Source organism: Amphiura filiformis, chromosome 6, assembly GCF_039555335.1.
Source record: "Amphiura filiformis chromosome 6, Afil_fr2py, whole genome shotgun sequence".
Lineage (NCBI taxonomy): Eukaryota > Metazoa > Echinodermata > Ophiuroidea > Amphilepidida > Amphiuridae > Amphiura > Amphiura filiformis.
In genome coordinates this window covers 40458957-40486923 of record NC_092633.1, presented here as the reverse complement: position 1 = coordinate 40486923, position 27967 = coordinate 40458957, and the positions used below count along the sequence as shown (strand labels likewise).

At 37.1% G+C, this 27967-nt stretch overlaps 1 protein-coding gene across 1 annotated transcript; it reads right to left on the bottom strand.

Annotated features, from left to right (window-relative positions):
• Positions 1-134: 134 nt before the first annotated feature.
• On the bottom strand, positions 135-23508 carry LOC140155414 (cholinesterase-like). Its single transcript, XM_072178256.1, has 10 exons — positions 22929-23508; positions 21469-21628; positions 20940-21017; positions 18626-18744; positions 15408-15572; positions 13539-13754; positions 11547-11744; positions 7196-7389; positions 6529-6698; positions 135-1972 (listed from the first exon to the last, which is right to left on the bottom strand). Exons 1-10 carry the CDS (start codon positions 23286-23288, stop codon positions 1842-1844), a joined length of 1791 nt encoding a protein of 596 aa, XP_072034357.1. The 5' UTR covers positions 23289-23508; the 3' UTR covers positions 135-1841.
• Between the last annotated feature and the right edge of the window lie 4459 nt (positions 23509-27967).

Below are 27967 nucleotides of genomic sequence, written 5' to 3'. Positions count from 1 at the left end.
ACTCAAATTTATGTAAGCTTTAATATCAATGACATTACACTTCTGCAGAGAAAATATTTAATAAAAGAAAAATATGAAGCACTCATATTTTTACCTCTGTTGTTTCTACTAAATTTATAATAACAGCCCTAATCACATATTCTATATTATCCACAATTTTAATGATCTTGGGAATTCATTTTGTGACAAAACAGAGTAAAGCTTTGTTCTGATCATATTTATTTGGGTTAAATAATTGAAGTAGAGCAACGTCTTCACGCAGACGTACTCTCAAATTGATGTCAGCTTTAATACCAATGACATAAATGACAAATTCTCCGTAGCAAGAAAATAATACAAAGTATGAAAAATCCATATTTTTACTTCTCTTGTTTCTATTGAATTTATTTTAACAACTATAATCACATACTCTATCATGTTCAACAATTTTAATGATCTTGGGAATTCGTTTTGTTCATGATAAAGATAAAACAGTAAAGTCTTGTTCTGATAATATTTATTTGGGTTAAATAATTGAAGTAGAGCAACATCTTCCGCAGACGTGTTTGAAATATAAATACGAATGCGGTCCCGGGTACAATAATTACACTTATAATGTTTATTGTCTCGTGGATTACATTAAAATAGAACGGGCTAAAAGTGTGAAAGATATTATCGGAATGTGTAAAACAACAGTTATTATTTGTCCATTCTGAACTTGCATCATTCGACAACAATAGCGGTTATCCACGTTACTCATGTGTGACTTCTAACAAAAGGCGCTGGTTTCTATAGTATTCCTCATTCAAACCAATTCAATGCACGACCTCGGAGTTACTTGCATGACTTTGGCGGGCTATTTTCAAACATTCATGGTTGCCAATGCAGTTACTTCTTTTGAAAATCCTAAACAAGGTACAGCAGTCGCTGATAGGATATGCAGCTCATAGAACACGGATAACCTCTATTGCTCTATAGGATCCCCTTTAAAACTTTGCCCCGAAAGTGGGACTCAATTTCTTATTAATCTGCATTTTTTGTATACCGGGGCTCTCAAATGCTCACACCCCTCTCATTCTAACAAAACCACTCATCATCTCGCGTTTCAATGTACCCGAAGACTTACCAGTTGTGACTAAAAAGTTGAAACAGACTAAAACCCTGCTTCAACAAATGTGATGTGATCAAGCAAAATCAGTCAGAAGTCGGAAATATTAATTTTCAGATATAGCCAAACAAATGAAATAATTTCTTTTGTTGCCTTCAGCGTTGGAAACAATTCAACTGTTCATATCTTTGGACTAAATGTTCAATTTCAATGGTATTTTCGGGAAAATGTAGCTTTAAAAATGATTGATGCAATCATATAGAGAACTGAAAATTAAGTATACCTGACTTCAGACTGAATTTGCTTGATCACATCACAAATGCTTTAAATAACTGGCCACTAGCCAAGCTTCGAGAAATCTGACCTTTGAGTCTAAACGAATGGCCAATATGACACAAACCGTTCAAACCCAAGGGAACGTCCATTATATTATCAATCTCTTTATGGGAAGCCATCACTTGACCCACGGTGACATTATGAAACCAGATTTAAAAATAAATAAGAATACATTTAAAATGAAATATAAATGAAAATGAATCATGATATTATGATTTAAAAATAAATAAAAACACAGACCTATAAAATAAATGAAAATGAATCATGATATTATGAATTATATTAGTACTAGAGATAAATCATGTAAAATAATAAACAAATAAAGTCGTAATTTTAATAAATAACAAACTTATAAAGTTAAAATCATGCTAGCCTGACGTGACAGACTACTCTAGTTTAGATACATCATTCTTTGGATTCATTTGCACCCTTCTGTATCACAAGTAGTGCGTTTGTATGCATTGAACGCATCCCACCAGTCTGTAATAGCAGTGTATTTCCAGTTGAAAAATGCGTTCCTCCATTCACGTTCAACTTCCGGCAGGTCCTCTGAAAATAAAACCAACAAAAAATCAACAACAAAGCAACAACAACTAGACATAGCTGTGGTATAAGACCACAAACGCAGCCGTGCTGTGACCCCTTAATGACCTTTGACCCCCAAAATTTACGAAAACCCCATAGGCATTGGCTTATGTCAATGCATTTGTGCACATATTATCCCTCTGCCACGTTATTTGTGACAGACGGGACATTTTGAATGTTTTTCATCTTGGACCGGAAGTGACCCCTTTATTACCTTTGACCCAAAATTTAAAAAATACCACGTGTACACTGTAACGTGAATACACCGGCAAGGTGCTATGTTTTTCTTGGCTGCTACATTTTTTTGAAGGTATTTTGTTTTATATGACCCTTTAATGACCTTCGAAACCAAATATGTGTATGATTTACAGACAGTGTGTAATAACAATGCATTAGTGCAAGTTGCGTCACTTTCCTACGTAATTTATGGGAGAAGTAGCATTTTGAAGGTATTTCGTTTTATACCGGAACATATTTGTGAGTGGACACTACTACAATTTTATTCTGAGTTACAGTGTAATATATGCGTGAAGGTCGTATTCATAGCTATCTCAATTCCGTGCGACAAGTATCTCATCAAACACTGTTTAAACCAATCAATAATCCAATTGCTGAAGAGGATAATAAGCTTCTACCTATTTCTATAGAATAGTTCTTGTCTTTGTTTGCTTTGGCTTAATCCTGTTCAAGTGGTGGATAACAAAGCATTGTATTATGTCTAGGTATGTATAATCAACAATTAACAATGAGAGGACATTCCTGAACCTCGTTGACTTGGGGATGATTGAAATGACCGCCAATTATGACTGTTTGATATTTATTACCAGAAATGTGGAAAAAGACGTAGAACCGATAAAAGGTACTATTTTGTTGAAGGAGCAGAGTTCAACAAACCATAACCCCGCTTCTGGATATCGTTTAAAGTCAAATGATATACCATTTTAAAGCTTATGGTATATATTTTCTAAACACGAAATAAAACAAAATTGACCGGGGCCGACTTTACGGCTGATTCGTGGTGTCCAGTCACATTTGGTTTTACATCGGAAGTAACCCCTTAACGACCTTTGTGTATGATTTACAGACAGTGGGTAATAACAATGCATTAGTGCAAGTTGCGTCACTGTCCTACGTAATTTATGGGTGAAGTAGCATTTGAAGGTATTTCGTTTTATACCGGAAGTGACCCCTTAATGACCTTTGACCCCAAACAAAAAATACCACATATACATTGGGTAAACACAATTCATGTGTGAACATACCATCGCTCTCCTATGTTTTTCTTAGCTAATAAAAATTTTGAAGGAATTTGGATTTTTATCGGAAGTGACCCCTTAATGACCCTTGACCTCAAATCTGTGTATGATTTATAGACACTGGGTAATAAGAATGCATGTGTGCAAGTAGCGTTACTGTCCTGCGAAATTTGTGGAAGAAGTAGGATTTTGAATTGAAATCACGTTTTGACCCCTGTGACCCTTTCGTGACTTTTGACCACACGAGTTTTATGTGACATGTAGGAGCATGGTCAATGATGGTTGTGACCAAGTTAGGTTAAAGGGGAAGCTGCACCAGGATTGTTGTGAAATAAGGGTATTTTGTCATTTTATGTTTTGTCTAAATTAAAAATCTATAGAGTTTGGGCCTTTATTTGCTTTTTATTTGAATCAAATCGGACATTTGGTTCAGAAGTTGCAAGTAATCAAAGGGAACAACGTGACGCGAAAAAAAGTCATGAACTGAATTCTGTCCTATACTAATACACGTAATGTATTTCTTATGTATTGTATTGTTTTCAAGGGGCGATATTTAAGGAATTTCCAGCTAAAAATTAATTTCTGAGTAATGTAATAAATTATGTTTATTCCCTATGTTTAATGCTAATAATTAGTATAAATATTATTGTTGACAGAAACATGATTTTATAATATTTGATATGTATAATTGCTGCCTAATTAACATATTAAGCGTTTCTAGACTTAAAATGCCATTTTCTGCCAGATGTCGTTTCGCGTCATTTCTTACCTTGCGCGTCACTTTTCTTGGTAATGGGGTATCTGTTTGGACATAGTGCGTTGTTGTTGGACATACCTGTATCTAAATATTTACAGAAGGAAATTTTGAAAAACATCTGGTAACCATGGAAACGACCCATTTTCGTAAATTCCCCCCAAAATGCGCAAATTTACCAATTTTAATGCACCGTAGCGTAACCGTACAACCTTTTTTTGAAAATTCCCTCTGTAATTTTTTTTAATTAGACCTAAATTTGTCAAAAAAAACAAATTTCAGAAAAAAATACCAAAGAACGACTGAGAAAAATGGTGGGCAACGAAATCATGTGAAAATCCAACATGGCCGCCGTTACCATGGCAACCGATATAAAAAACAAATTTCATGTGACATGTAGGGGCATGGTCAGTGATGATTGTGACCAAGTTAGGTCAAAATCTGTGTACGGATGTCAATGCTAGAGCAAATGTAAAGGTCGACAGAAGAAGAAAGAAAGAACTAGACTTAGCTGTGGTCTAAGACCACGAACACAGCCGTGTTGTGACCCCTTAATGACCTTTGACCCCACAATCTACGAAAACCCCATAGGCATTGGCTTATGGGGTTGTGTGATACTATGGCAGAGTGTGCACATAGTATCACTCTGCCATGTTATTTGTGACAGAAGGGACATTTTGAATGTTTTTCGTCTTGACCCTTTAATGACCTTTGACCCCAATCAAAAAATACCTCATATTAGGTAAATTTAATTCATGTGTGCACATACCGTCATCCTCCTATGTTTTTCTTAGCTAATAAAATGTTTTGAAGGAATTTGGTTTTATACCGGAAGTGACCCCTTAATGACCTTTGACCTCAAATCTGTGTATGATTCATAGACACTGGGTAATAGCAATGTATGTGTGCAAGTTGCGTCACCGTCCTACGTAATTTGTGGGAGAAGTAGCATTTTGAAGCTATTTTATTTTATACCGGAAGTGACCCCTTAATGACCTTTGACCTCAAACAAAAAGATACCACATATACATAAGGTAAACATAATTCATGTGTGCACATACCGTCACTCTCCTATGTTTTTCTTAGCTTATTAAAATTTGTGAATGAATTTGGTTTGATACCGGAAGTGACCCCTTAATGACCTTTGACCTCAAATCTGTGTATGATTTATAGACACTGAGTAATAACAATGCATGTGTGCAAGTGGCGTTACTGTCCTGCGAAATTTGTGGGAGAAGTAGCATTTTGAGTTGAAATCACGTTTTTGACCCCTGTGACCCCTACCTGACCTTTGACCCCACGAATTTCATGTGACATGTAGAAGCATGGTCAGTGATGGTTATGACCAAGTTAGGTCAAAATCAGTGCATGCATGTGAATGCTAGAGCAAATGAAATGGACGGCAGAAGAAGAAAGAAAGAACTAGACTTAGCTGTGGTCTAACCCACGAACACAGCCGTGTTATAACCCCTAATGACCTTTGACCCCAAAATATATGAAAACGCCCATAGACATTGGCTAATGTCAATGCATTGGTGCACGTGGCACCACTTTGCTATGTTACTTGTGGCAGAATGGGCATTTTGAAGGTTTTTTGTTTTATACCGGAAGTGACCCCTTAATGACCTTTGACCTCAAACAAAAAATACCACATATACATAAGGTAAACATAATTCATGTGTGCACATACCGTCACTCTCCTATGTTTTTCTTAGCTTATAAAAATTTTTGAAAGAATTTGGTTTTACACCGGAAGTGACCCCTTAATGACCTTTGACCTCAAATCTGTGTATGATTCATAGACACTGGGTAATAGCAATGCATGTGTGCAAGTTGCGTCATCGTCCTATGTAATTTGTGGGAGAAGTAGCATTTTGAAGGTATTTCGTTTTATACCGGAAGTGACCCCTTAATGACCTTTGACCTCAAACAAAAAAAACCCACATATACATTAGGTTAACATAATTCCTATGTGCACATACCGTCACTCTCCTATGTTTTTCTTAGCTAATAAAATTTGTTGAAGGAATTTGGTTTTATACCGGAAGTGACCCCTTAATGACCTTTGACCTCAAATTTGTGTATGATTTATAGACACTGGGTGATAACAATGCATGTGTGCAAGTGACGTTACTGTCCTGCGAAATTTGTGGGAGAAGTAGCATTTTGAGTTGAAATCATGTTTTTGACCCCTGTGACCCCTGCGTGACCTTTGACCCCACAAGTTTCATGTGACCTGTAGGGGCACGGTCAATGATCATTGTGACCAAGTTAGGTCAAAATCGATGTAAGCATGTGAGTGCTAGAGCAAATGTAATGGTCGACAGAAGAAGAAGAAAGAAGAAAGAAAGAACCTGTAAGAAAAAAGACACAGCCGTGACTAAGTGTAAAGAAGAAGAAGATCCTGTAGGAAAAGACACAGCCGTATGTCACGGCTGTGTAAAAACACCAGCTCACGTAACGGGTAACGGCTTCAACGTGTATTAGTAACTTTTCCAAATAATATTTACCTGTGAAAATTTCCAACTTTGGTACAAGGTCATTCCAAAATCGTACAGAGTCTGCTCTAAGAGCTCTGTCTGTAGTCAAATTGAGATCCAATACTTTGTAGTTGAGTTCAGGAACGGTAAACGTAGGCCAATACATCTCATTCTCTGGGTCACTTGATATACTCGGTGTTCTGTTTAATTACAAAGTATAGACAAAACAATAAGTGTATTATTTTGACAACACTGGCAGAAGGGAAGAGTTTCATTATTATCCGCGCAAAGAAAAGGTGATTGTTTCAAATGTGGTGTCATTGTGAAGCAGGATAATGATATTAACAGCAGCTATCCCTTGATATGCAACACGATATGAACATGTCACAAATAATCTGACAAAATAGATGTTTGATAAAACTTTCCAAACTTTTGTTGAGGGATTGCAACTTTTTCAAATATTATTATTTCAAAATGACCTAATGACAAACTATCCTTTAATTTTGGGCAGTTTATACACACTTTTATTTTTTACACTCTCACCGAGATTACTAAAAACTTTAATGTTCCCTCTATTCAATATGATTCTATTTGAACTTAATAACATCCATTTTTGGATTCAAATATAAACAATGAACCCTTCGTTAAGTGAACACATACTACGGTAAAGGAAACAACTAGGTTTTGATATATTTACCCTGTCTTGGCAAATTCAGTCCAAAAACGCATGATCTTGACGCTCAAATCTATCTCCGGTCCACTCAGCTCCGGCTTTCCTTCAATGAAAGGAAAGCCAAAGACAAATTGAATATCCTCACTATGTCCACTTCCGCGCCACGTGGGATTCCCACGTGGAGTCCAACGAATAGAAACTGTTGGCGCATGTGTCATCTGTTAAAAACAATAGAACGTACATGTATATAGTAATGCAGTAACAGGGTCGTAGCCAGCTTTCTTGGTCAGGGGGGGGGAGGGGCAAAATAAAATTTTGGGGGCACAGACGAAAAAAATTGCAGTTGCATCATACAATACATAGAGACTGTATGTATTCGAGCTTCCCGAAAAAGGCCTTATTGGGATGATGTGCGTATTTTACATTATTTTCGCCCATTATCCGGCTGAAAAGGGCTATATTGTTACAATGTGCGCACGTAGCGCGGAAAAAATTTGTATTTTACACTATTTTGGCCCTGAATTTTGCTAGAAAAGGGGCTCCTTGCCCTTTTTCTTTTCCTTTGCCCTCCTGATTTTCTCTTTCATTTTTTGTCAAAGTGGCACTTTTTTCTTTCATTTTTTGTCAGGGGGCACTCTGCCCCCTGACAGCCGGGCACATTTGTTTTGGAGCTTCTGCAAACGATTCAAATCTTTTTGTTTGATACCATTTAACAGAAGATTGCAGTAGTCTAGACGGGAGATGATGAGAGATCTAACAATATTAGCACAAGTATCAAAATCTATGAATCTGCGAATCCTGTAAATATTGCGAATTTGCCAGTTAATGGATTGACTCAAACTGGTGATATGCTGAGACAAGGTCATATTTTTGATCAAAATGACACCCAGGTTACGCACAGTAGACGATACAGGTATGACAGTATCATCAAGGTTGAGGCTGAGATCTTGTAAGCGTTTAGCATGATTTGGAGAAGACATAACAAATAACTCTGTCTTGTCAGGGTTGAGTTTCAATTTGTTATACACCATCCATTTGTTGATGTCTTTGACACACTGAGAGAGCTTAAAGATGGCACAAGCTGCATCTCCAGGGATGCATGGGTCAACAGTGATATAAACCTGTATGTCATCTGCATAAAGGTGATACTGCAGATTATGTTGGCGAAAGTATACGACCGACAACATGAGTATAGAAAACAAATCCTAAGGGACCTATAACTGAGCCCTGGGGTAGGCCGTACTTGAGAGCGATGTTGTCTGAATACACCCCTGAAAGAAATACACGGAATGATCTGTTGTCAAGTTATGTTCTGAACCAAGTTTGAATTGAACCAGCAATGCTAAATTCTTGATCTAATCTGTGCAGTAATATTTCAGAGTCCACGGTATCAAATGCCGCACTGAGATCTAACATAATAAGAAAGACAGCTTTCTGGTTATCTAGAGCACACAAGAAGTTGTTATGAACACATGCAAGCGCAGTTTCAGTGCTATGTTGGGCCTTATAGGCAGACTGCATAGGCTCAGCTAGCTGGTGATGATTCACATGATCCAGAACTTGGGTAGCAACGCACTTTTCAATTATTTTTGGAATGAAAGACAGGTTGGCAACTGGCCTGTAGTGTTTCAGCTCATTCTTATTGAGGGAAGGTTTCTTCAACACAGGTGTTATGATGGCATTGCAGAGATCAGATGGAAAGGTCCCAGATGACAAGGACATGTTAACAATTCTTCCAAGAACAGGAAGAAGCTCAGTGGAATGTTGTTTAACCAACCAAGTAGGTAACACATCTAAGGCACACGACTTGTTGGGACACTTATTTATAACTTTCAACAAGTCCTGGATTATTGAAATGTTTCAGCATGGGTATGTTAGGACTCACATTTGAAGTATTGTCTAATACATCACATACATTATCATTGTTACAAAATTCTGTGCCAATATTGTCAACCTCATTACGAATGGTTTCAACCTTATTAACAAAGAATTCGCCAACTGATTGGCAAGCTGTTTGGGACAATCAGCATCTGGTATGGGCTTACTGTCTTTGATAAGAAGTTCTTTTTACAATATGATACATATCCTTAGGACTACAGTTCTCAAGTCTTTCTTTATAATACATAGTCATGGAACCAGCAACTGATGTTTTCACCGCTTTCTTGGCTGCAGTGTATTCAGCAAGATGTTCAGGAGAGCCAGTGAGTAATAACAATGCATGTGTGCAAGTGGCGTTACTGTCCTGCGAAATTTGTGGGAGAAGTAGCATTTTGAGTTGAAATCACGTTTTTGACCCCTGTGACCCCTACCTGACTATTTTGGCCCTGAATTTTGCTAGAAAAGGGGCTCCTTGCCCTTTTTCTTTTCCTTTGCCCTCCTGATTTTCTCTTTCATTTTTTGTCAAAGGGGCACTTTTTTCTTTCATTTTTTGTCAGGGGGCACTCTGCCCCCTGACAGCCGGGCACATTTGTTTTGGAGCTTCTGCAAACGATTCAAATCTTTTTGTTTGATACCATTTAACAGAAGATTGCAGTAGTCTAGACGGGAGATGATGAGAGATCTAACAATATTAGCACAAGTATCAAAATCTATGAATCTGCGAATCCTGTAAATATTGCGAATTTGCCAGTTAATGGATTGACTCAAACTGGTGATATGCTGAGACAAGGTCATATTTTTGATCAAAAAATGACACCCAGGTTACGCACAGTAGACGATACAGGTATGACAGTATCATCAAGGTTGAGGCTGAGATCTTGTAAGCGTTTAGCATGATTTGGAGAAGACATAACAAATAACTCTGTCTTGTCAGGGTTGAGTTTCAATTTGTTATACACCATCCATTTGTTGATGTCTTTGACACACTGAGAGAGCTTAAAGATGGCACAAGCTGCATCTCCAGGGATGCATGGGTCAACAGTGATATAAACCTGTATGTCATCTGCATAAAGGTGATACTGCAGATTATGTTGGCGAAAGTATACGACCGACAACATGAGTATAGAAAACAAATCCTAAGGGACCTATAACTGAGCCCTGGGGTAGGCCGTACTTGAGAGCGATGTTGTCTGAATACACCCCTGAAAGAAATACACGGAATGATCTGTTGTCAAGTTATGTTCTGAACCAAGTTTGAATTGAACCAGCAATGCTAAATTCTTGATCTAATCTGTGCAGTAATATTTCAGAGTCCACGGTATCAAATGCCGCACTGAGATCTAACATAATAAGAAAGACAGCTTTCTGGTTATCTAGAGCACACAAGAAGTTGTTATGAACACATGCAAGCGCAGTTTCAGTGCTATGTTGGGCCTTATAGGCAGACTGCATAGGCTCAGCTAGCTGGTGATGATTCACATGATCCAGAACTTGGGTAGCAACGCACTTTTCAATTATTTTTGGAATGAAAGACAGGTTGGCAACTGGCCTGTAGTGTTTCAGCTCATTCTTATTGAGGGAAGGTTTCTTCAACACAGGTGTTATGATGGCATTGCAGAGATCAGATGGAAAGGTCCCAGATGACAAGGACATGTTAACAATTCTTCCAAGAACAGGAAGAAGCTCAGTGGAATGTTGTTTAACCAACCAAGTAGGTAACACATCTAAGGCACACGACTTGTTGGGACACTTATTTATAACTTTCAACAAGTCCTGGATTATTGAAATGTTTCAGCATGGGTATGTTAGGACTCACATTTGAAGTATTGTCTAATACATCACATACATTATCATTGTTACAAAATTCTGTGCCAATATTGTCAACCTCATTACGAATGGTTTCAACCTTATTAACAAAGAATTCGCCAACTGATTGGCAAGCTGTTTGGGACAATCAGCATCTGGTATGGGCTTACTGTCTTTGATAAGAAGTTCTTTTACAATATGATACATATCCTTAGGACTACAGTTCTCAAGTCTTTCTTTATAATACATAGTCATGGAACCAGCAACTGATGTTTTCACCGCTTTCTTGGCTGCAGTGTATTCAGCAAGATGTTCAGGAGAGCCAGTCTTACGCCATAGTCTCTCACTACGCCGCCTTTCCCTACGAGCGATATCAATAGACTCTCCATACCAACCAGGCCGATGTTTGACAGTTCTTGTTTTGGTAATGGATGGAGCATGGGTGTAGCATGGTACCACAGCTGCAAGCACCCTTAATCAATTTTATCATGTTTAATTTGCTTCCACATATCTTTGTTTTAATTATCATTACACGTACAATATAACTGACTGCCGGGTTTCCTTCCTGCATATAATGTACATTTATCATTTTGAATGATATTATTGAGGTTAGATTAAATGAAGGTTAGGTTGTCTTGATCGTGGTTGCTTAATCCAAGGTATCAAAGTGAGCTTAAAATAAATAACGTACCTGATAACGGTAAACCTGGTCCCCTGCCATTGAATGAGCTCTAGCCACGATGTCATTATTCGCGACAAAGGAATCTGTTACGAAGTCAACAAAAGGTCTGAAGAAATCCACGTTGTCTTGATCCTGGATTGTCCAATCTAAGTAGTGCTGGTAGATTGAATCTTCAATGATGGGATTTCCTATTGCCTCACTTACAAACTAAAGTTATAATGAGATGGTAATACCAGAAATTTGAATTTAATGAAACAAGAAAAACTATTTATTAATAAGACGTTTTATTAAGAAATACCGTTTGAAAAATATAAAAATGTCAATGTAAGTAATAAGAAAAAGTCCTTATCTTGGGTTCGAAATGTAACCAGTACAAACGGAATCGTGCTGAATTAAGGTTGTCATACAAATGAGTGACAAACATGAAGCAATATTATCATTAAATTAAGTGTGGATCCAGGTTTATGAAAGAGGGAAGCTCTAAACATTTTAAGGTCGCTTCCAGCGCCCAAATGGTAGAGTTATATGTTTTAATGGTACCGGTTCTGTGGAGAGCCTGACGGGGTTCCCCTCTGAGCTCTGATAGTTGGGAATTTTGTAAATAATGGCATCAAAATCGCCCATTTCACTGTATCTGAACAGGTTTCTATATACAAGGGAAGTAAATCTCTCTCTCTCAAGCCAAAATATCTAAACTTAAGTACAGTGTACAAAAAACACACATTTAGAGGTTAATAACTGCGCATCGGTTATTTGGAGGCATTGTGAAAAATCTAAACATTTTGCCTTTGGAACCGAGGAATATCCCGAGGGCGCAGCCCCGAGGATATTCCGAGGTCCAAAGCAAAATGTTTAGATTTTTCACAATGCCCGACATATAACCGATGCAAAGTTATTAACCTCATTCATAACCGTCACTTTGATCTTATAACTTTACAAAATAACACAAAATTTTCCTCAAAAGTTTGTAAAAATAAACAATTCTTACATCTTCCCTTTCCCAAAATCGATCAGGCTAAAACAAAACGACCAATAACAAAAGTGCGTATCAGAATCTGTACAAATATGGTAGCGCGCAATCCCGTGATGGTTTGTGGGTTTGTACGCATTCCTCAAGGTAGACTGGTGATAGACCATTCAATGTCTTGTAGATATGAAGAAGAACTTTGAATTGCATACGTTTGTCAACTGGAAGCCAGTGTAAAGAGTTCAGAAACGGTGATGATGAGTGTCGAACTCGGAAAAATGATACGGGCAGCTCTGTTCTGAAGGCGTTGAAGCCTGGTGGTATCCTGAGAAGCAGATTCTGGGAACTGCAGCATTCGAAACGAACATTGTATGCAGTACACCTTGGCCTGGGGCGAACATTTTATAAATGAATTTAGAAATGCAGCAGCGACATCACTTGAGCAAAAAAGCAAAGGGCGCTTTTATTTCATGTTCATTGCTGTGGTGTTTACATGTAGTATGAATTTGCAAAAATATAATCAAATAGGCCTAGGTGCCTTAATAAAGTGATAGTATTGGTTCAAGATGCAAATATACGCTATTCTGAAACTATACTTATGTCGTGTCGGAATAGCACCAATTACGGTTACTTAGTTGGACATGTTCCACTAAGAAAGCGCTATAGTGGGATTGTCCGGAACATTAGCCAATGGAATTATAGTACCAGGACATCTCCCAAAACTGGCCCTCCTACACCATGTCACATGACTTACTTAGAATAACTACCATTCTGCTTGGAGACAACTTGCTATACAGTCCGGAATGAGCTCCTTATGAGCTATATAGTTATATCCCACTAGTTAGCGGTTACTATTCCGGTATTAGTATCCGAGACTATCCAGATACCTGTGATATTTTGATGTGGATTATCTGCTCTTCTCTGAAAAATAACTCAGTGAAGCCTTCACCTCAGGTGAGTAATATATCAGACCCACACCCTTTAAAACGCTTGTCCAAGATTGCTTGGCGTACGTTGTAAAAACAAAACCTTACCGACTTGTACACCTGCTCACTAACGAATGGTGGATCTTCCCTAGCAGCGTATTCTGGATACAGGAATTGTACCCTGAGTGTCCCTTCATCAGCATTGGATCCCAACATCAATGTAGTCCTCTGAAAGTCTTGCCTTTGTATCAGATTCAAAGGAGAATCATCCAAGAAGTTGTTATCAATCTGTTTATCGATACAAGGAGCTGAGATGAATCCAGACTGTAGATAAGACATTTTTAAATATATTTAAATTACTGGAACAATGCGAATTCATGAAAAACATCAACAAGACTTGCGAATAAATGTAACCTTAATCCCTTTGATAAATGTGTGACTATTTTTGCATTTTTTTCAAAAAATAATAACACACTGGTAACAAAAGTTATGTTTATTATAGGGGCAGGGAATCATATTGCCTCATTAAAAGGTTCATTATATATGTTAAGAAATGACGTATATTCTAGCGGTACCACTTTTCTTATCATAGATAACGTACCGCGTGTCTTGAGTCACTGCAATTCCAGTATATAACTGGATTCCTTGCCCCTATAATATACATAACTTTTGTTACCAGTGTGTTATTATTTTTTGAGAAAAATGCAAAAATAGTCAGAAATTTATCAAAGGGTGTAGTACCACCTTAAAAGAGATTAGGATTGTGGGTGTGTTCCAATATCTGTGGTTTTAGGATCAGAATAAGGGCTAGGTTTTCGTGACGTATTATGACACGATTATGGTGTAGTGTAGGTAGGAGTATGTGTCACGTGTGCCCTCATAAATCACGATCCAGCGGAATATTTTGCGTCTATCGCAATTAGGGAAACATATTAAGAGGATCGGTCTATCGGATTTGGTTTTAAAATTTGGACTATTTTCTCCTATTGACGTGCAGCGTGGACAATGAAACCACATCTTACGGAGTGACTAAATGAAGCTATGGTCTAAATTAACCTAACAATGTATCAAGCAACAAAAATACACCGATTGCTCTGTGCCCTGAGCATAATTCCATGACATGTTTTTTCTTCTCATAAGCCACGCATTTCCTGTTTCACACAATTCATTTGTTTCCAAACGTCATTGTTTTAAAAAGCTTTGGCTCCTTCAGATTTGATATTTTTCATCATAGAAGCATATTAAAATGTGTTAAACATTATCAAGTCTTTTAAATGATTGTAATCATTATTGAACGTCGGTATTCGCAAGATTGTGCACTATCAGTGTTCCGCTCAAAAAATCTGGTTAGGCCATTTTTAGGTTGCAGAGAGAGTTATAGGATTAGGATTACAAATTAGGTTCAGGATTAAGATATTAGGATTAGAGTCAGATTGTACTTAGGGTGGTAACCACACAATCAACTTTCTGATTCTTCAAATAATAAATTACAGGTGTATACTATAGGGTACACAACTTATAAGTTCCCCCTAATACTTTTTTAAATAAGTCAAAACATATTTTACGAAATATAAAAATTTAAAAAGGTATGTATAGTCCTATTTGTTTTACACATGTGGACCAATTTGCAGCGTCACACATTATTGCGTTCAATCACAAGTTGCACCTAAGTGCATAGCAGTCAGGTTTTCTTTAACAAACACATGAATAGACATGGCTGACTGTATTGTTTGAGAGTTGAATCCTATGGACTCGAATGCAACTTTTAGCACTGTTTAAAAGGGTTTCTTTTTTTACACAATGAACATTGTGACTGAACACAATGACGTGTGACGCTACAATTTGGTCCGTATGTGTAAAACAAATAAGGCTACCCATACCTTTGTACTTGTTTGCATTTCTTCAAATATTTTTCGATTTATTCTAAAAAGTATTTAGGGGGGAACTTATAACTTGTGGACCCTATAATTTGCTTACAGCTACACCAGCATCATTAAGTTCCTTTGCTGTGGCATCTCGTAGACATTGACGTAACTGAGTGGTATCAGTGACAGTGCATCCTAATTCAGCTCCAATATTAAACGCTATCTCTCGTCCTTGACTGGTTTCTTGAAAATTCCTAGGCGCCACAGCAGCTCCACTCTGTGAAAAGAATCCAGAAATATATGGTTTAATAAGTTTAGTAATTCATGATTACTTAGTTAACTATAAACTATGTTACCAACTTCAGGCAATGGTCGACTGTCTAATGATTTTGAACTGCACAATTTCTACTGCACATGCTGCAAGCATTATCGTAATTGTTATTGTACTGGTTCGGCAGAGTTACTGTAAATTGGTTGAAGCTTTGGCTGACATGTATCACAACATAGTAAACTAGTTCTTCAAATTTGAAATGGATATTGATAAATATAATTACAAGAGTCAAAATATTATGTAATATAGGAATGTTACAACATTATTCTAAAATATACTTCTAGTACCCATTACTATTAACCGTTATGTGTTATTCTCTTGTGCATTATATTTTACGAACTACTCTTCATAGCTATATTCCCAGCTAACACAAAACGTTTTCGACATCATTCGCAAAAGGTTATAAAAGGTTGTCAGAAAACGTTTAAATGTCGGGTTATATAAAGGGTACATTAAGGGATGGGGTATGAACGTTTGGACAGTATTTATTGTGGGACATTAGAGCACATCAGACATATCGAATTGCATTCTGAATACGAAGAATGTCCTTCTGATATCAAATAATTTTGATTTTTTGAAATTCGCAATGTAATACACATTTTATGGCAAATGATTAAAATTGATATTTTTGATATTTAACAGTACTCGAAGTAAACTTTATAAATCTGATGATTTATACTTAAAGTGTATGTAGGTGGGATGAAAAGCCGACGATCAATTGAAAATTTTGACCTTTCGTATTGAAGATATGGATTTTTTCCCAAAACACCAAAAAAAATAGGTCTTTTGGGAAAAAATCCATATCTTCAATATGAAAGATCAAAATTTTCAATTGATCGTCGGCTTTTCCTCCCAGCTACATACACTTTAAGAATATATCATTAGATTTATAAAATTTACTTCGAGGACTGTTATATATCAAAAATGTGAAACATATCAAATTTTTATAATTTTTCATAAAATTTGTATTAAATCGGGAATTTCAAAAAATGAAAATTATTTGATATCAGAAAGACATTCTTCGTATTCAGAATGCAATTCGATATGTCTGATGTGCTCCCGTGTCCCACACAAAATACTGTCGAAACGCTCAAAACGCTCATTCCAGATCCCTTAATGGTATAATACGTTTTCATAACATGAAAAAACATTTGTTGGTAATTTACTGCACAGCAAACACAAATGTTTTACAAAAAACATTTAAATGTCGGGTTATATAAAGGGTATAAAAACGTTTGAATAATATTCCAAAAACGTTTTTGAAAACTTGGTACAAATTATTCTAAACAGAATGTTATTTTGGGGTTGAACAAATATTTAGCAAAAAATGTTTGCCCACAATATTTACAATAACGTTTTTAAAATGTTTTCACGACCTTTATATAACCCGACATTTAAATGTTATTAAAACGTTTTGTAAAAAACATTTTAAGAACATTTCTGTGCTTGCTGGGTGCAAATATTTTAACATAATGTTATTTAAGTGTTGACAAAATATTTGGCCAAAAAAGTTTGCAAAATAATTTAAATGACATTTCGAAAACATTTAACGGGGGAGTTATTTTTTGTGAACCCTTTATTATCCGGAGCCTCAGAAGAAGCGAAGCGTTAAGTCTACACTCACATAGTAAGTATACTACTTTCACCCAACTTAGAAATGTCTGTTTGATGTATATCATCAAAAAAGTCCGAATATACATCATGTGGTGTAAAATCCTGGTACTGGTATTTTTTCAAGTGCAGAATGTGAATTATAAATAACAAGTTGTATTATATTTGGAGCTGTTATATAATTATGTTAACTGAACCCAATTAAATAAAAAAATTAATCGCGTTTCTGTTTATTATGATCACATAACAGGACACCATTACAAATATTCATAATGAATTAAGTCTAAGTCTAAAATACATAAACATACACTGTAATGTTAGCGCATAATACCATCATGATCATACTTACTTACTCTTACTCTTACTCCGTCGACTCTTGCTGTCGGGCATCAATGATGGCTCGCCATAACCGCCTGTCCTGCATGCTGGTCTCAATTTCTGCCACTGTGTATCCTGTGTCTTGTTGAAGCAGGTCCACAAAGGTCTTCTTGGGACGTCCTTTGGTCGTTTTTTTCCTTGGGTGGGCTTCCATGTTACCAGATCAGATGTAATCCTCCCTTTGGCTCTCTTACAGTGTCCCGCAAACCGTAGCCGTCTTGTGCTGATTTTTGAGGTCACAGGTGGAATGTCCCCATACAATTCCTTATTGGTCATATGCATTTTCCAGCTCACATTTAGTGCTGATCTTAACATTCTTGTATAGCAGCCATCCATTGCTTTGCCAATTTTCTTGGTAATGGTCCAGGTTTCACAACCATACAGCAGGACGCTTTCTACAGTAGCTTGGAATAGGTGTGTTTTGAGGTGTCTGGGTAGAGACGATTTCCAAATATTATTGAGCTTGTTACATGCTTTCCATGCCATTGCCTTTCTTACTCTGATGTCTTGCTCAGTACTCCTGACCCACGACCCCAAGTACTTGAAGTCTTTTACTTCTTCCAGGAAGCTGCCATCCTCGGTTTGGATTTCAACATCTGTTGAATGGTTGTACACCATGAATTGTGTTTTCTTATGATCATGCTTATAATTATTATCTCCATACTGACCAAATGGTAAGATCCAACTGTACTGCGTTGTTATACAAGTATATGTCTATCAATTACGCGTTGGGTGATAATACTTTTGAAGGGGGCAAACGATTATATCAATACCATAGGTATAGTTAACTTAACTTTATATATGATGGCTAATTACTTCGAAAAAGTGCACTCGTCAAGATGATCGCGCTTGACCGCAGAGTTATTGCATTTAGCTTTCGAACCTCAATCTCGTGGGATTATCTTGACGTATGCACTGTGCTTAGTGAATTACCCTTATCTTAAACCTGGAATTATGTAAAAATATAAATATGTTGCGTGTATTCTGGGACACACTGTATAAATGAATACCTGCATTATAGCTTGGTTGAAGAGGCCCCTACTCTGCTTGGAGAGTATGAGATAGTTGACACTGACAGCTCCTGCACTTTGGCCAAATATCGTAACCTTTTCTCTATTTCCACCAAACGCTTAATACAAAGAAAGTAATAATTATATTAAAGTATTATTCACACACTTGCTTCGTTCTTAAATAAGGCATTGCAGTTTTCCAATAATATAAGTACAGTATATATATTATAACATTATAATAATAACCCTCATAATGCATATTGGATAAATAATAATAATAATAATAATAATAATAATAATAAGAAGAAGAAGAAGAAGAAGAAGAAGAAGAAGAAGAAGAAGAAGAAGAAGAAGAAGAAGAAGAAGAAGAAGAAGAAGAAGAAGAAGAAGAAGAAGAAGAAGAAGAAGAAGAAGAAGAAGAAGAAGAAGAAGAAGAAGAAGAAGAAGAAGAAGAAGAAGAAGAAGAAGAAGAAGAAGAAGAAGAAGAAGAAGAAGAAGAAGAAATCCAAATCCAAAAGTTGGTAACCACCATGTGGAAGCACTTGGTATAAGCTTTAAATGATATAAGTATCATCATTATAGCACCTAAAATTAAAAAAAATCAATTGGGCGGCAAATCCAAAGATTAGTAACCATCATGTGAAAGCCCTTGTTATAAACTTTAATTGATGTAAGTATATCGTCCTCGTAGCACCTAAAATTAAAAAAAGCGTTCAATTGGGCACCAAATCCAAAAGTGAACACCATGTGGAAGCCCTTGTTATAAGCTTTAATTGATATAAGTATCATCCTCATAGCACCTAAAAAATTTTAAAAGCGTCCAATTGGGCGCCAAATCCAAAAGTTGATATAAGTATCATCCTCATAGCACTTAAAATAAAAAAGCGCCTAATTGGGCGCTAAATCTAAAAAATGGTGACTACCCCTTGGTCACCCACTTACAAACTGTGACAACCATTTTCCTAACACCCATTAACCAATCACACCCCATGTTCCACAATGATAACCTTTTGAGGTGGTCCAAGGAAACAATATCAAAATGCCTACCCATTCCCTTTTAAGAGAGTTTTTGTCAAGTGATCATTTTCCTTGACGTACGATTTGGGCCCTTATCATTGCAAACACATGTAGCTAATAAAATGCTTCCTATTGCGCTACACTGTGTTAATAGGTCGTACCTATTTTGCTTTTTAAAGCCTTTGAACTCCGACCTGTGGGGTTGCGGCTACCACATAATACATCTAGGGTCATGTGCCATCATTGTACCAAGTATGAACCCTGAGGGCGCTATAGTTCTTGAGCTAGAGCTGTTTGAAATTTTACACATATTGCTCCCTGTAGCCCATGACCTTTGACCTCTGGGGTCGATGTTTCTGCAGTAAATATGTATTAAAGGGTCATGGGCCATCATTGTACCAAGTATGAACTCTGAGGGCGCTATAGTTCTTGAGCTGAAGGTGTTTTAAAAGTTTACACATATTGCTCCCTGTAGCCTATGACCTTTGACCTCTGGGGACGTGGTTACATTAGGTATCATGGGCCATCATTGTACTAAGTATGAACCCTGAGGGCGCTATAGTTCTTGAGCTAGAGATGTTTCGAATTTTACACATATTGCCCCCTGTAGCCCATGACCTTTGACCTCTGGCGTCGCGGGTACCCTATAGACTAATTCCAATCAGCCGTCTACACTTCGCATGCTGTATATGCTTCGTAGTGACGACTGATTATCTTACAGCCAATATCATGACGGACTTCTGAAAACTATTCAATGCGACTTTGGTTGTGCGCCCTAGCGCGACTGACTAGCGGCGCCCGTGTACCGCGTCGACCGCGTCGCTGTACCGCGCCGCTGTGACAAGATCGCGCTCTGAACTTCTAAAAACAACAAACTCGGTCAAAAGGTCAATTTGGACACAACTGCGCATGCTCTATGCCACAGGAATCCTGTTGCAAAATCCGTCACCTTTTTTCCACGTAGTTTTCTCAGTCGTCAATCCAGACGGTTGACGACTGAGGGCAGCAGTCTAGGTACCCTAGGATGTTTTAAGAGGTCATGGGCCATCATTGTACCAAGTATGGGCCCGAGGCTACTTTAGTAGTTCTTGAGCTAGAGGAGAGCAAAGAACTGGTCTTGAGAAGAAGGTGGAGAAAGAGGAGAAGGAGAAGCCGAAGACTAAACACAACAAATACAATATCTATGCCCCGTTGCACGGGCATAGATAAGAAGAAGAAGAATCTAAGAAGAAGTAGTAGTAGAACAAGAATTGAATTACTGTTTTCTTTATTTTATTACTTCAGAAAAAACTGTTACCGTGGATATTTGTTTGAATCCATTTGAGGGCTTCCACTTGATCCATCATTCCATAATTGCCTGGTAAAATATCGTCACCTGTTAAAAGACAATGATGTGTAAAGACGTTAGCGTTAATGCAGTGTGACACAGGGCTATTCGAACAGAAATGTTCTGATTAATGTAGGCTATTTGTCACCAAACATTGAAACAATGGGGTTCTTAATGTTGGTTCTTTGTAAGCCACTAAGTATAGAAAGAAGGCTGTTCTGTTTTTTTGGGTTTTTTTCACCAACTATTAAACCAGGGCGTTCTTAAGTTTGGTTCTCTGTCACTCACTATGTATAGAAACCACGGTGTTCTTTATTTGGTTATTAAACTATTAAAACCAGGGTGTTCTTAATCTTGGTTCTGTGTCACACAGTAAACTACGGTGTTCTTTATTTTGGTTCACTGCCATCATGAAAAGGTACTAATTTACATGGTTTACCGCCAATTTGGTGAAACAGTTTTTGTTGTTGCATATTTGGTTTCATTCGAATGGAATTACCTGTGGTGAGAAAACCAAATGTTGCGAGACGGTAATTAATATTGATGCGTATGACTTCACCAATCGCACTCATTGGCTCCCCGTTGTAGTTTGACAAAGATCCCGTGCCTCTTATAAGACCACCTCCATGAATCCATACCATTACAGCTGCGTTGGTTATCTAAATAAAACAAATAAACAAGCAAGCAAACAAGCAAGCAAACAGCACGAAAAGGATAATTTAGTATGGCGAATGACATTAATACCTCTGTTCTGCAATCAAAATGTCTTTAAGATTTGAACTATTTATCATTTAGCAAATATCACTGACTATTTTATATAATCTATACCAGTAATAATAATACTACTAATAATAATAACAATAATACTAATAATAATAATAATAATAATAATAATAATAATGATAACACTCATATTGCATATTGGATGATAATAATACTAATAATAATAATATTATAATTAGAGAGGGCGGCCTATCTGCTGTGTCATAGCATGACATCAGTCAACATGAGACATTAAATACCAAATGCGAGGATCCAGAGGATACATGCCTGAGAAAATATATAATAATTAAAGAAATGGAGCTCAGACAAACTGGCATTATAATAAAGGAGAGAAAAATCAGAACCGTTCGGATTCGAACCAGCGTGCACTAACGATAACATGTCGTTGGCTCACCACCACACGCCATAGCAGCTCATGGCGGATCAGCCGGCGAATTGAACATGTAATGATTTTATTCTCTCGAAAATGTCGCACGGCCAATGTAAATTAATTATAATTAGAGGGCGGCCTATCTGCTGTGTCATAGCATGACATCAGTCAACATGAGACATTAAATACCAAATGCGAGGATCCAGAGGATACATGCCTGAGAAAATATATAATAATTAAAGAAATGGAGCTCAGACAAACTGGCATTAATAATAATACTAATAATAATAATACTAATAATAATAATACTAATAATAATAATACTAATAATAATAATACTAATAATAATAATACTAATAATAATAATAATAATAATAATAATAATAATAATAGTAGTACTAATAATAGTACTAACTACTACTACTACTAATAATAATAATAATAATAATAATAATAATAATAAAAGTATATATATTATCTGGAAATGGAAGCAACAAAAGAAGCATTTACCGTGTCATAGCTCTGTGTTACCTTTATGTTTTCAACCTTGGTTTCTGTACAATACCTGCAATAATTCTGCTTCGAAAAATGTGACCCGTTCCCATATGAACCTAGAGCATGTCACATTTTTTTTAATGAGCTTTACTGTAACCCCAATTTGTTTTTTTGTTTTTACCATGCATTGAATTGCATTCGAGTCGCCACGGGTAAATTAGCGGTATCCGAAGGGGCAATTGTTTTTTAAAAAAATCGGTAACTTTCTTGGTTTCATGGGAAAGGATGTAAGTACAAATATCTTTACTTACGCGACGTGGAACATAGATATTCATGTACAAGCAATCCTCGTCAGTTTTCAATTCCTCTCGTACTAAGGCTGCCCAATCTTGATAACACGAAGGTCTCACGTAAGTTGCATTGTAAGTTCCATTCCACGCCACTTTCTTCACTGGATGTTCAAATCTTACTGGTGGTTCAGCAAACGGTACTCCTTCATACACATCTAACTCTCTGTCGACATTGATATACTCATGTTCCGAGAACATAACAGTCTTACCCATCAACAGGCCCTGTTCTACTCTAACTACTGGTTGACCTCGAATAGTTAGAGTTGAAAGACTCAACAGGCAAACAAGCCTTAAGCCAAAATAAAGACATTGGTGAGTCATTGTGTCCTATTCTCCACCAGCTGAATAAAGTGGTCAGTTTGGATGAAGATATCGTGTAATTGTCTGGTAGTTGTCCTGATATCAGTCTCTGATAGATGGTGTTGGTATGCAGAAGTTGGTGTAGTTTGGAGTACCAACTTCTTTCGAATGAGTTGACGAGCAAACTACGCAGTAGCTAGACTAACTGTATTAGGACACACGTGAATGCCGAATCGAATCAGCTATATTATATAGATCCATTCATGCAGTATATTATGAATACATTAAACTTCCACATGACCTCATTCATTTGTCATGTCTGTGGTAAAACCGTGGCTGCCGATTACTATAGCCTACATTGCTATTTCGCAAGTTGTAAGCCCAGGTCTATTCGAACTCGAAGGACCGTAAAGTTAACACATTTTCTCGTGGATTACAATTTTGATGTATTCGATGTAAAAAAATTCTAAACCTGGGTTCAACTTTGATATACAGTTACCATGTACTGCCACACCTGGATCTCTATAACCATTAGGTACTGCTTAACCCCATGCTTTCATTCTAAACGTACATTAAACATATAAGGGGTAATACATCATCCTTAACACCCAATTAATGTATCCGAGGCAGTAAAAACGTATATAATAGGTGAGGCGCATCCGAACTCATTATTGTTTTACTGTCAATGACACATTATTTAAGTATACTGCGCCAATAAAGTATCCTTACACTTGGAAAAATAATCACAATTACAAAACTGAACAATATTCGGGTGAATTTGTTTTTTAATAGATGTACTATCTAATCCTGCACATTATGACACCACATTGAATCCAATGTGACCCCAAGAAGTAAAGTTACAACCAATTGAATAGACGAAGGTCCGGTTTTAAAAGTGACAAACTGGCCTATACAAGGCACAAAAATATTCCAACAAGCGAAACAAAGAGACAGCACAGTTTCTTCAATAAAGCGTTATTTAAAGCAGTTTTTATTTCAGTTTATGCTTCTCTGTACTTTTCATAACTTTAATTTTATTTGTCAGTTCTTTTGTTTCAGTTTTCGTTTGTTCCTTTTGTTTTAAATTAAAGCCAAACGCATAAATTAGCCATGCACCACTCTCAAACCAGATGTCTAGTCTGTGGAGTTTTGAATAGGCCATTTTGTCACTTTTAAAACTGGACCTTCGTCTAATCAAATGCTTGTAACTTTGCTTCTTGAAGTCACATTGGATTCAATGTGGCGTCATAATGTGCAGGATTAGATAGTACATATATTAAAAAACAAATTTACCCCAATATTGTTCAGTCTGAAATTGTGATTATTTTTCCAAGTGTAAGGATACTTTATTGGCGCAGTATATAAAGGCTAATGCTACACGCTTTGTTTCTATTCTATTACCACACAATAGTGCGATTTAAAGAACAAAATATTAGTTTTTAAGTTATTTATTGCTCGAAAGAAATGAGAGGAGAGATAGGGCTGTAGGGGTGTGTAGGGGTGTGTGGGGGTGTGTGGGGGTGTGTGGGGGTTATGAGGAGAGAGACAGAGAAACAGGGGGAGAAGAAGCGAGAGGATACAAGGTGACACTGGGGACCCGGGAGAGGAGGAGACGGAATAAGGGAAGAGGAGGTAATATGCATGTATACATGCATACAAAATGCTTATAGCGCTGCTACATTAAGAGCGCAACGCTGAACAAGAATCATAATAAAACTACAAATATGAGAAACAACAGGCATGTATATAAGAAAAACAAAGTCTTTTTCGCAGGAAACAAATGTGTTTTCAATGATTTCTTAAAAGCAGGTAATGTGGTAGACTCTCTGATGATGACAGGTAGACTGTTCCAGATGCGAGGAGCTGTGTATGAGAATGTCCTTTTTTCAAATGATATTAATGTCTTTGTTGAGTTATGGTCAGAGATACGAGTTGTGTCTGCTGCTGAACGGAGACCTTGGCGGGCTGGAATGTGAAGAGAAAGACATTGCGATAAGTAGTCCGGTGTCATCCCATTGAGGCATTTGAACACTAGTACCAAGATCTTAAAAGTAATTCTAATCCTCAACGGGCAGCCAATGTAATAGTTGGTGTAAATAAGGCGTGGTATGATCTCGTTTCAACGCTTGGCAAATAACTTTTGCGGCCCAGTTCTGGATCCTCTGTAATTTCTGGATGTCTTTTATGGTTGATTCAAGCAGGAGTCCATTACAATAATCCAGTCTGGAGCGAATAATGGCATGCGTGACGAGATGACAGGTGCCATAGTCCAGGAACCTACGTATACGCAAAATATTGCGAAGTTGGAAGTTTAAGTTTGTGCAGAGCGATTTTATATGTGAAGACATGGACATTTGTGAGTCAAAGATGACACTAAGATTACGAACACTGTCACTAGAATTGTAACGTCCTCAACAAGCAAAGAAATAGGATACATGTGGTGTTTGAGGTGTGGTGATGTTATAACCATAGACTCTGTATTGTCATCGTTTAGCTTGAGCATGTCGCAATTCATCCCGTTTTTTATGGATTTGAAGCATTCAGAGAACCAATGAAGCTGTGGAAACATGATCTTTTGGGTTAAAGCCAACATAAAGTTGTATGTCAACGGTATACATATGATACAATACACCAAACTGTCTTATAATACTACCTATAGGAAGAGTATAAAATGTGAACATTGAAGGTCCTACAATGGACCCCTGAGCTAAACCAAACTCAATGTCATGAGGGTCAGATAGCACGCCATTTATGCACACCCTAGTTGTTCTACAGGACAAATATGACTGGACTCATCTTAATACTCTACCTCGAACCCCAATTTCATCAGCCAGTCTCTTTAAAGCAACACTTTATGGTTAACCGTATCAAAGGCACTGCTGAGATCCAGCAGAACCAGAAAAACGCCCTGATGTTGACACATACATTTCATGATGTCATCTTTCACTTTGTACAAAGCTGTCTCCGTACTGTGAATTGGTTTATAGGCCGACTGTAAAACCTCACCAAGACCATTATTTGCAATGTGCCTGTTGATGTTATTAATGGCACACTTTTCAACAACCTTCAAGATATATGGGATGTTAGAGACAGGTCTATAGTTCTTTAATTCATCAGCTTTGAGAGACAGTTTCTTAATGATGGGTGAAATAATTGCATGTTTCAATGGGTCTGACAATATCAGTTATTACAGGTATGATCACATGAACATTTTGCTTTATGAGCCACGTTGGTACAGGGTACAGGAGACAAGACTTGACAGGTGACTTAGTAACGTACTTGAGGATCCCTTCCTCACTAACAAGATTAAACTAAGTGAGGATACAATGGGATGTTTTACTTTCTATATCAACACTCACTTGTTTATTTTCAAGACTCTGGTGGATCTTTAAAATGACTCAGTTCAGTGTCTTGTATCTTTTTTTGCCATATCATTTGACCAGACCTCGTTGCCGAAGTAGACTTCCAGAACAACTTGTATGGGTAATAAAGCTCAAATCCCCATCGCAACCAAAATTAGGGTTTTCAACATCACCTGTATGTAACAGTACTAGTGACTTAGAAAATAAGATAAATACACACACCACATCATGCTACATGATTATGCCCAACATCAAGCGCCTTGACAGTGTGACCAAAGCCCAGATATATGCTATGACTGACACCCAGCCTCTCATCATCCTAATAAGTCAGCGTCAGCACCGCTTCTAGTGTAGGAGCTCAGTAGAAGATATGCTCTCAATGTTCTATCACATTACAAATGGAGACCGAAGCGGCAGAGGACAATCTGTCGAACTTATATACAGAAACTATTGGGGCGTACCAACAACGATGATTTACAACAATTCATTGCCTCACTATCTATGAATCGTGGTGTTGGAGAAACTCTGTAGTCGCCTGCTCAACAGACGAATGAAATGAATGAATGAACGAATATAGTTTGTGTACGTAATTTATCACATATTTCCAGCTGTTTTAATTCAATTTAATAGATAAACCTTTTAATGTACTCAACAGACCACGTTTATCTAGTAGCCTCTTTAGCGTTTCCATATTCCACAGTGTCCATTATTAAGTCATTAATATTCTTCGTCCTCGTCAATTACCTCTCGAGGTTAGCCAAGAGGCAGTTTGAAATGATAAACCAGTTTCTTAACCTCTATTCCACGATATTTCCGGTCAATCGTTTTTATTTTTTTTTTAACCAAGAAAAACGAATAAGGTCCACTTAGATCGTTTATCGTTTTCATTTCAAAAAAAAAAACCAAAAAAGCCCACTATGATCGTTTTCCATTCTAGGGAACACAAGTTTAAAAATACGAATGTCTCTTAATCGTATTTTTACCTTTTATCCTCTGCCACAATTATTTTACAGGCAAGTTCATGCCCCTTGCATGTGATGTACATTTGCTCTGAAATATTCTTTACGTCTGCACTCAGTTCCCGGCTCATAATTAAGTTTGGTGTAACGCTCATAATTAAGTTTGGTGTAACGTTCCTTTACTCATTCAGATTCTATGTCAGCGGTTATGTAGCATTAGCAACCCTTACATCCTGATCAGTACACACATTACTTCGTGATCAACCAATTCATGAAAGGCAATACCATTAGGTTGAAGTAGAACGATGTACCTGCTAACATATCCCTATTTTCAGTAAACCTATCACACCCAAGGACTCTTTATAATAACCTTGTCCAA

Bases quoted from the DNA above. Each gene is read 5' to 3' on its own strand.
- LOC140155414 (XM_072178256.1), bottom strand. From the start codon at position 23,288: ATGACTCACCAATGTCTTTATTTTGGCTTAAGGCTTGTTTGCCTGTTG. The intron at 11,745-13,538 runs GTAAGGTTTTGT...TTATAACTTTAG, and splicing joins GTGAGCAGGTGTACAAGTCG to TTTGTAAGTGAGGCAATAGG. The intron at 6,699-7,195 runs GTAAATATATCA...GTAATTAAACAG, and splicing joins ACTGAATTTGCCAAGACAGG to AACACCGAGTATATCAAGTG.